Source organism: Sorghum bicolor, chromosome 9 (genome assembly GCF_000003195.3).
Source record: "Sorghum bicolor cultivar BTx623 chromosome 9, Sorghum_bicolor_NCBIv3, whole genome shotgun sequence".
Taxonomy (NCBI): domain Eukaryota; kingdom Viridiplantae; phylum Streptophyta; class Magnoliopsida; order Poales; family Poaceae; genus Sorghum; species Sorghum bicolor.
Window position 1 is genome coordinate 47592801 of NC_012878.2, and position 9153 is coordinate 47601953.

A 9153-nucleotide genomic window follows, 5' to 3' on the forward strand; every position below is an offset into this window, starting at 1 on the left:
CAGAATTGTATGCGGTGTTATAACTTCAGGACCTTGTGAAGGAAATTCCCACTGAAGAATTCAGACTCAGGTGAGCAGGTAAATCTACCATTTCTAACGACATTGAATATTTCTTCTACCTATAACTGATCTGTTGTAAAATAGTCAATGGACGGAACAGTTCCCTTCAATTTACAATGGAATAAGATTTTTAACCATATATTAAGGTTTCTACCTGGCTGGTCTATACTCTTATCCATTGTAAAATTATCAGTTAATAGCTCCCTTTCAACTTCTGATGAAATAGGAGTGCTGTTTTACCCCCTCAGTTTCAAATTATAAGATATTTTAATTTTTTCTAGGTACTTACAAGATGTTTTAGCTTTTTCTAGGTATGTAGTTTTTTATATTCATTTAGATATACGCTAGGTCGAAATATAAATATATAATAAAAACAGTATATCTAGAAAAAAAAACAAACGCTTATAATTGGGAACAGAGGAGTGCGTCATACAGGTGAGCTAAAATGCTATTAATTCAGAAAGTTATATATTTTATGAGATCCCCCATGGCAGTTCTCCTTTAGCTTTACAATAATACATCACACTACAAACCTAAACCATCTGGTCAGGTTCCAGTCTTATGTGCTCTGCAGATGTATGCCAATATGCAGTATTCTCACATGCATAATTTCATGATACGATGGAGTTTTTGTTAAACTATAAGGGCAAAAAGGTGCGATAACCTTTAAGTTTATGGGTTACATATTTACTTGTAGGGTAACAACGAGCACATAGAAGTATCATGTTCACAAGTTTCGACAGACAACCAAAGAAAGAAGCCGTTAAATTTGGCCTAGTCATCATTATTAGGCGAGCACGATCATCATCTATCTATGCCGTATTTGGGATAAGATGAAGCTTTCAGATGTCTAGGCTGATGGAACTACGAGATTCCCACATTCTGCATTCTAAAACTGACCAGGACCTCTCTGAAACACTACTTAGAGACACCATGTGCACAATCGCGCCCATATATTTTAATTCGTAATCTTGGGAGTGCACAACGGAAGTGTACAGAGTAACCCTCCACAATAGAAAATCCTGATGCTGCTTTGAGAAACAGGAAGAGCGCTGGCTAAGTATCTGGACCAGGCAGCTGAGCAAAGAATTTAGGCAAAATCGTTTCATTTAGCACCACACCATGCTTGTTGTAGTAAACATCATTAGCCATACTTTCTACGTCTGCCACATCCTCCACAGACATCATGATGTACTCATTGAGGTTATTGGTGGTTCCATCTGAAACAAGCATGAAGGAAGTACAGAAGAGTGAGCCATCTGCCATCGTGGATGAGTATCAACTTCAGATACAAGCAACAAAACAGAACTTCTCACATTCAAATGTACAGTACACTTAAGGGTTTAATATAAATCCATCAAGTTAGTATCAAATTGGATGGAACTCTATTGGCATAATTTCATCTTAGCTTTGATACAGTTCAGATAACCAGGGGGCTAGATGGTGCAAGTTCATTTTGAAAAGAAGAAAAAATAGAGTGCGCAATGAATTTGGAACAAAAAAGATGACTATGACATATAGTTCACTACCTTCAGCCACAACTGGTTCATATTTTGGGGGTAACTGAATCCAGTTCCCCTCAGGATCCTTCATATGGCTTCTATCTGAGGCAAATGATCGAAGAAACACAGGAGCATGAATCACACGGAAGAGTCTGCAAACAATATATGAGAGAGAACTATAGTAAGTTGTAGCAGGAAAACAAAACACAATCATGTATGCACTTGTATCAGGCACAGATACAGCCCCAAAAACAGTCCCACTCCCCAATTTAGATGTACAGAGACACAATGGTTGGTTTGTCTTGCAGAGGAAGATGAGTAGCCTCTAGCCACATGTCCACATCTAAGTATAAACTATGCTGACCACTTTCAACCAATAATCAAGAAAAACATGATCTTCACAAAAGAAAAAATAAACTCGACCCACGCTGTAGAAATCCTCCTTTCCATGCATGATATTGCAATCTTGCATGCACACTATGATATGAACCCCAAAATATGAACCAATACAATTAATATAATTCTAAACGTGGATAGATCTATTTGTTGCCGAGTTCTTAAATGCTGTAACAAAAATCATCTGATTCCTAAATTCCAAAGTTTCAAACAAAGTTTGTCAGCAGATTGCAAAGTTTACAACAGGCACATCTGCAAGCAGAGGCCTCCCATTTATTTGCTACATCATAAACTGAATTACAAAAAAAATAAACAATTATACTGGTAACAACAAAAGTAACATCATTTACCTTGCATATCTGGAATTGCTGAATGATAGTGGTTGAATCGCATCAGAAACATATTGGATGAATGGGGAAGGAAAAGGAAGATCGGAGTCCAGATCCCAAACAAAATCAAGAACTTCTCCTTTGCTTCGCCTAGACTTCCATATGCACATCAAGAAGTACCGTGAAACACTACATGGTAAAAAATGCACTGCTTTTCATGTCAGCAGTACATACTAAACTAAAGAAAAATACCACAGCAATTTAGTTAGCTTTACCTGGATGCAGATCACATGATAATCCCAGCAAATAAATCCGTTGTCAGAATGGCCTGCTTTCTGATGCCAGAGAGGAACCTGATGGCAAAAAAATGTATCATGTCAGATATGAATGGAAGGGCAATTTCCAACTAAAGAAAAATAAGATCACCTTCTTTTCCTCATTTGATATGAAAACAACATAAAGATCAGTGCCTGCAGGGTCAGCCACTCCGGTTCTGATAAGCTCCTTACATAACATGTAAACATTTTCTTCACTGCATGAAAGAAATGAAGTTCATCTGACAATGGCAAATATAAACAGCAACGACATTTTGTACTCTTTGAAAGCAGCAAGGATTTGTGTATAATTTGTGGATATATTGCACTGAGCCCCCAGGCGATATAAATAGACTACAAGACTTAGCAAGATGTCTCCACGATACACATGGCAATATAGGATTACAATGTACCCGTCTACCAGATATACTCTAACATCCCTGCAATCGTAGCAGGAACATTGCAGATGGTCAGACTAGAGAAGAAGCGAAGACTAGCATACCCCTGCAGTTGTAGCGACGTCGCAACGTAGATGCTGAGACTGAAGTAGAAACCAACGATTAGCTCATGGTGATGATAGCCCTTTTGGTCACCAAAGTACCCGAGGTTGAGGTGGACGTGGTTGAAGCCATGGAGGGGGGCAAGTCCAAAGCATTAACAGAAGCACACGGGTACACAGTCACTAGCATTCTGCTGACAACCACAGCATATCAAAGAGACGGACGGATGGCAAAGGTAGACCAGGCTACTCAGACGTATCAATGAGCACTCAGTAACATCGGCGGCAAAGTCCCCAGATGGCGGCAATAGGCTTGACTTGAATTGAGATTCAATGTGACAAGGAGGGCCAGCAGTATGTGTGGCGCTGAGATGGATAGGTGGCGACCGTGAAGATGGCTTGACCATGAGCAGCGTCATTGCTGCCTGAGAAGGCACTCAATGACAACATTGTCATTGGGAGATTCAATGAACAAATGTCAAGGGATCGGTAGACAAGGTGATGCAATCCCAATCTCTGATCATGAAAACGAAAAACACAGCAACAGATCAGATATTGGCCACGGGCTTGGGGCAGCACGATGGTCCGACGTCCACTCGCGATGGTCCAATGCCGACTCTGATGATCGGGCACCACAGTGTGGCGACCCGGCGTCACAAACAGCAGCGGATTGACACCCCTAACAGCAGTGCCCCGTGTCCCCAAGGGCCTCCTCTGTAGCCACGAGCTCGTGCTAAGGGCAGCAGCAGCGTCACCGAGGAGGGAGGGGAGGTGGATCAGGTGCGGCTAGGGAGGGGCAAAGGTTGTCAACGACGGCGACTCGATGAGGCGGTGCGGAGGATCGACGTCGACGATGACGAGTAGCTCAGCAGCCCATTGATGCCCACGGTGGCAGTGGCCCAACAACCTTCCTATGAGAGCGCTGCCCCGGCAGAGATTGATCTCCCCAGGGGCAGCACTGTGACGGCAGCAGCTGAAGCCTTGGCTCAGGATCAAAACCCTAAAGGTCTGTGGTGGGCAAGATACATAACTGATACATTTGGTAATATGGGATTACAATATCCCTAACTACCAAATATACTCAAACATTCTGTATGAGTTATTGAAGATCACATGAGGAAAAATAATGTAAACTATAAAAAAAAAGACAAAGGAACATCAAGAACAACAGAGTCTGTGAGCAACTATAAGTAATACATGTATTGGTTTTGCTTGCTTCTATCATGCCACATAATTCTATAATCACCGGTGATCTTTCAGAATATGTGGTTAGTGTAATGCTTTGAGTTGGGTAAGCTACAAATGCAAAGAATGATGATCATTAGGCTGCAATGATTCTGTCTCCCCATCCCCATGCATGTAACTGCATCAGTACGGTATCCAAGCCTCAATCTGTAGGATGTTACAGAAAAGAACAATTCATCCAGGTGCACTGGATATGGTTTTCTGGATAAGACAATGTGATTATATTATATCTCTATGAAGTCTTATCACAGAACTAAAAATCACTTTGGATGAGTGTGCTAATTTCCGCAGGACATGAGTACCAAGATGAATGTCTTTTTTGAACTCTCCAAAACAGCAACTGGGCAAATGATAGGGGTTGCATTATACTAATTCCCACTCCCATTAAACATATCATGGACTGATGGACACACACTAAAGTTTCAACTTTCAACTAGACTAACCTCTACCGGTCTACCACTACCCAGTACAGTTCCCATAGGTGAAAACGTGGGCAGGGACGACTGCCCTAGTGCCCTGTCCCTTCTGAGTTCTGAGTTCTTGCAAATAACCCTTTTGTACAGCAAATACTCACCTCCAACTCGAAGCTCTTACATGATCAGAAGAGGTGGAACGGGAAACAAGGTTTCAGAAGCAGGGAAATAATTCCTAGTGGTTAACCATGTGACTTGAATCTACTGCGAGAAACTATGGATCGAGAAAATGGGCAAAGGGGTTGGTTACCAGTAGCACGGGGTGTGGGTAAACGAGGAGACATCGACGGGCCTGCTGCTCAGCGCCGAGGGATTGGTAGGAGCAGCGATGGGAGAGGGGTCGCCGCCGACGGCTGCGGCTCGTCCGCCGTCCATGGAGAGGCAGGTGAGGTCGGCGACAGGGAATGGCTAGTGCAAAGCGTGGACCTGTGCGGAGTGCAGAGCTCGGAGCTGGGCTTGGATTGAAAGTTCATAGCCCAAAGCCCAGTAATCTATACTCTAGTTGTTGGGCCGCTTTACTCCAGTTGTCAGGTGAAAAAGGTTTTTTTTCCTGAAAAAAATGTGAAAAAGGTTTTCTTCCCCTCAAGAAAAAGGTGAAAAGGTTGTCTATGCCGACTTACCTAGAAAACCTATATAGTCTCGAAAAAACCCTAGAAAACCTATAATTTATGATTTTTATATAAAATAAAAGAATCTAATTTTACCCTACAGAATATTTTTTTAGCAACAGTGATAAATAGCAGGTGAAGTTCAAAAAAGAAAAGCAGGTGGACCTACCCGGGAATCATCGGGTCCGAACGTTTGGACCCGATCATCCGCCGATGATGCGCGGGAATATCTGGTGCTCTGCGCGGGAATCAGCAGAGAAGTCGTAGTCAGGTACGGTTAGGCTTGTTTTGCAAAAATTTTGGTCTTTCGTTTTTATTTGACAAACATTATTCAATCACGAAGTAACTAGGCTCAAAAGATTTATTTCACAAATTACAGATAAACTGTGCAATTACTTTATATTTTCGTCTATATTTAATGTTCTATGCATGCAACCAAAGATTCCATATGACGAGGAATCTTGAAAATTTTTGCGAACTAAACAAGGACTTAGTTTTCCTTTTTCTTATTCTTCGTATTTGTTTTCTTTTTTCGTTTCTTTTTTCTTTTACTTATTTTTTATTGTTACTATTCTTTTCTTTGTTTTCTTTTCTTTTCTTTTCATTTTTTCTTTTCTTTTTTTCTTTTCTTTTCTTTTTACTTTTTTCTTTTCTTTTTTTTCTTATTTATTTCCTTTTTTGTTTTCTTTCTTTTTCCTATTTACTTTCTCTTTATTTATATTTTCTATTACTATTTTATTTTTCTTTCATAATTTTATTTCATATGATTCAGTATTTTCTTTATATATTTTTATGTTTTCTTTTCTCTTACTCTTCTTATTTGTTTTATTTTCTTCTTTCTTTTCTTTTTATTTATTTTTTTCTTATTTTTTTCTTTGTTTTCGTTTTTTTCCTTTTTCCTTTTTTCTTTATTCTTTTTTCTTTTATTTATTATTCTTATTCTTTTCCTTTATTTTCTTTGTTTCTTCTATTTACTTTTTCTTGTATTTTATTTTTCTATTGTTTTTCATTTTTTATTTTTCTTTCATTATTTATTTCATATAATCCATTATTTTATTTTTTTTCCTTTTTCTATTTCTTTTCTTTCTATCTCTTTTATTTTTGGGGATTTTCTTTTTTTTATTATTTCAATTTTGTCTTGTTTTTTATATTATTATTTTAAGTTTTTCTCATGTTTTATGAGATATATGTAATGTTCACGTAGCATACATGTAATATTTACGTAGTATACATGTGACTTCCTATAAAGTACTCTGTAGATATATACATATAGTGTTCTATTATATATTTTGTGATGTTCATGTAATATATGCATGTAATGTTCTATGATGTATCTATGCGATGTTCGTGTAATCTACATGTGATGTTCTCGTAGTATACATATGCAATGTTCTATGATGTTTTTACTGATGTTGTATGGTGTATTTAGTTATGTTCACTTAGTATACATATGATGTTCTATGATATATTTAATGATGTTCACGTACTCCCTCCATACTGGTAAAGGAGGTCGTTTAGGGCACTCACAATGCAGACTCTATCATAGAGTCTAAAGTTATTTATTACCTCGAACAATGTGGAATTAGAGTCTAAATAAGACTTGGAGTCTTATTTTTTCTACCTCTTTCTTCAATAAATATGTTGCCACATCAGCAAAATACCATAAATAATTTATAACTAATTGTCTTGGACTCTGTGATAGAGTCTTGCATTGTAAGTGCCCTTAGGACATGATCACGTTTACCAAGGAGCAGCAGCGGAGCGTGCATGTAAACAAAGGGGGGGCTAATTTGTATACTAGTTGATTCTATACTTGTCTTTTAGTGTTGCCATCTGCTCCTGCCCTGATACTTCTTGGCACTATTTACATATATTCTAATCTATCTTTTCTGACTCCAATTTTTTGAAGTACAAGTAAAGATACAGTAGACTGGGGATACATATCTATATAAGGAGACGATCAGAGCAAGGGGGGGGGCAGCAGCCCTGGTTCGCCTCCACTACCCTCCGCCAGTGCCAAGGAGTGTCAAAGAGTGATTAATTTAGGGGTATTTTTTCATGTCCGCCCCTATTAAATAGCGTTGCGGTTGCCTTTTATACACAAGTAATGAGTATCCGAGTGGCTAGGCCTCTGTGTCCCAATGCACGAGGTCATTGGTTCGAATCCTTGCACTCTGCCGGTTTTGGTCGAATGTTTCAGTGTTTTCGCTGTTGTTGCCTTGCGATGGACTACAGGGGGTCGACGGAGTGTAGCCCCTCCACGGACGTGTGATGAACGGGGAGCGCGAATGGCGAGCGTGCGAACAGCGAGCGGCGTGCGGCGTGAGGTGGAGATGGTGTGCTGTGGTGAGCACATGTGCGGCCGGGGCGTGTTCTTATTGGCGAGTGCAAACGGCGTGCAACAGCTATTGCAAACGGCATGCGACGTGTGGCGTGCTGCAGCTATTAATTACTGGCGCAAGAGCCGAAGCAGCCAGGGGCACCATCGTCTGAAGTAGTGCGTCCATGCCAGAATGACTTCTTTTCATTCAAAGAGTTGCTTCCACAGAACGACTGCTAAAGCAGTATGGAGAGAGTAATATATATGCGATGTTCTCTAATTTATTTAGTGATGTTCTATCATGTATTTCGTGATGTTCACTTAGTATACATGTAAAGATGAGCAACGGGCTGGCACGGGCCGAGTGGCACGGCGTGCCGCCGTGCCGTGCCTATACAGTACTTCGTGCCCAATAGTCGGCCCAGGCACGACACGTGGGCCGATTTACGGGCCGTGCCAGCCCGAAGAGCACGTGGCGCAAATATGTATCGGGCCAGCCCGTGGCCCATAATAAATAAAAACCCCAACGAAGATAGAATATAAACTTGAAAGCAAAAAATTTAAATTTCAAGATGATTAAATATTTGAGCTGTTCGTGCAATGCCGCCTCATTAAAAACCTTTATAGGTAAAACTCACACCTCGTGAGATAAAACCCTAGAAAGGAAAAGAGTACGACCAGCTCATTGAATTAAAAGGTTCAATTGTTCAAAGTTATTACAAACCAAGTATCAAATGTCTCAGACTCACTCTCACTGCCTCACAAGTCACACTCACACTCTAACTCTAGATTCTTAGATTCTGTAAGAATAATTCTCAAGCAGCAGAACCACCAGCTTCATCATCAAGAAACTGGTTCTTGAAGTAGTCTTCCAACTCTTTGTCCTCCACAGTGTGTTGTCCCTTCTCTTGGCCAAGCTTCCAGTCTTTGCAGCATATCAACATCTCCACAGTGTCGGCGCCCAATCGCCTTCGACGCTCCTCAATGATCCTGCCAGTAAGACTAAAAGTAGACTCCAAAGAAGTAGTTGAGACAGGCACAGTCAAAATATCTTTAGCCAAGGTAGAGAAAATGGGAAAGGTTAGTTTATGCTCATGCCACCAATTGAGGACATCAAATTCATCATCATAGGCCACAACATTGTCACTGTCTAGGACCAACACTTGAAGGACCAGAAGAAACTGATCCTCCAAATATTTTGCCCCATGCCTGCTTCCTCTTACCTGTGAGGCTAGATGGATGGGTGGTCCTAGCTGGCCTAGTTGAACCAAACTTAGATTCATATTTGTCAAAAAGTTTATGCAACTCAAATTTAACCTCAGCAAGATATTCAATGTAACTAATATTGTTACACTGACCAAGCAACTCAAGCACATTTTGAAAACCTCTTATCTTAGCCCTAGGGTC

The 9153-nt window shown here is 40.3% G+C and overlaps 1 protein-coding gene across 2 annotated transcripts; it reads right to left on the minus strand.

The window, feature by feature from the left end:
- LOC8076839 (protein N-terminal glutamine amidohydrolase) lies at positions 678 to 5281 on the minus strand. Of its 2 annotated transcripts, XM_021446851.1 has the most exons (7): positions 5069 to 5265; positions 3104 to 3142; positions 2714 to 2819; positions 2563 to 2640; positions 2309 to 2442; positions 1590 to 1714; positions 678 to 1280 (listed from the first exon to the last, which is right to left on the minus strand). In XM_021446851.1, exons 1-7 carry the CDS (start codon positions 5191 to 5193, stop codon positions 1117 to 1119), a joined length of 771 nt encoding a protein of 256 aa, XP_021302526.1. In that variant the 5' UTR covers positions 5194 to 5265; the 3' UTR covers positions 678 to 1116. The 2 variants fall into 2 exon arrangements, with proteins under 2 accessions (XP_021302526.1, XP_002441027.1); XM_002440982.2 differs by lacking the exon at positions 3104 to 3142 and having other exon boundaries at positions 5069 to 5281.

Coding starts and splice junctions, on each gene's coding strand:
- LOC8076839 (XM_021446851.1), bottom strand. CDS start 5,193: ATGGACGGCGGACGAGCCGCAGCCGTCGGCGGCGACCCCTCTCCCATC. Junction 3,143..5,068: donor ACCCACACCCCGTGCTACTG/GTAACCAACCCC, acceptor TTTCTACTTCAG/TCTCAGCATCTACGTTGCGA. Junction 2,641..2,713: donor TATCAAATGAGGAAAAGAAG/GTGATCTTATTT, acceptor TTTTGCCATCAG/GTTCCTCTCTGGCATCAGAA.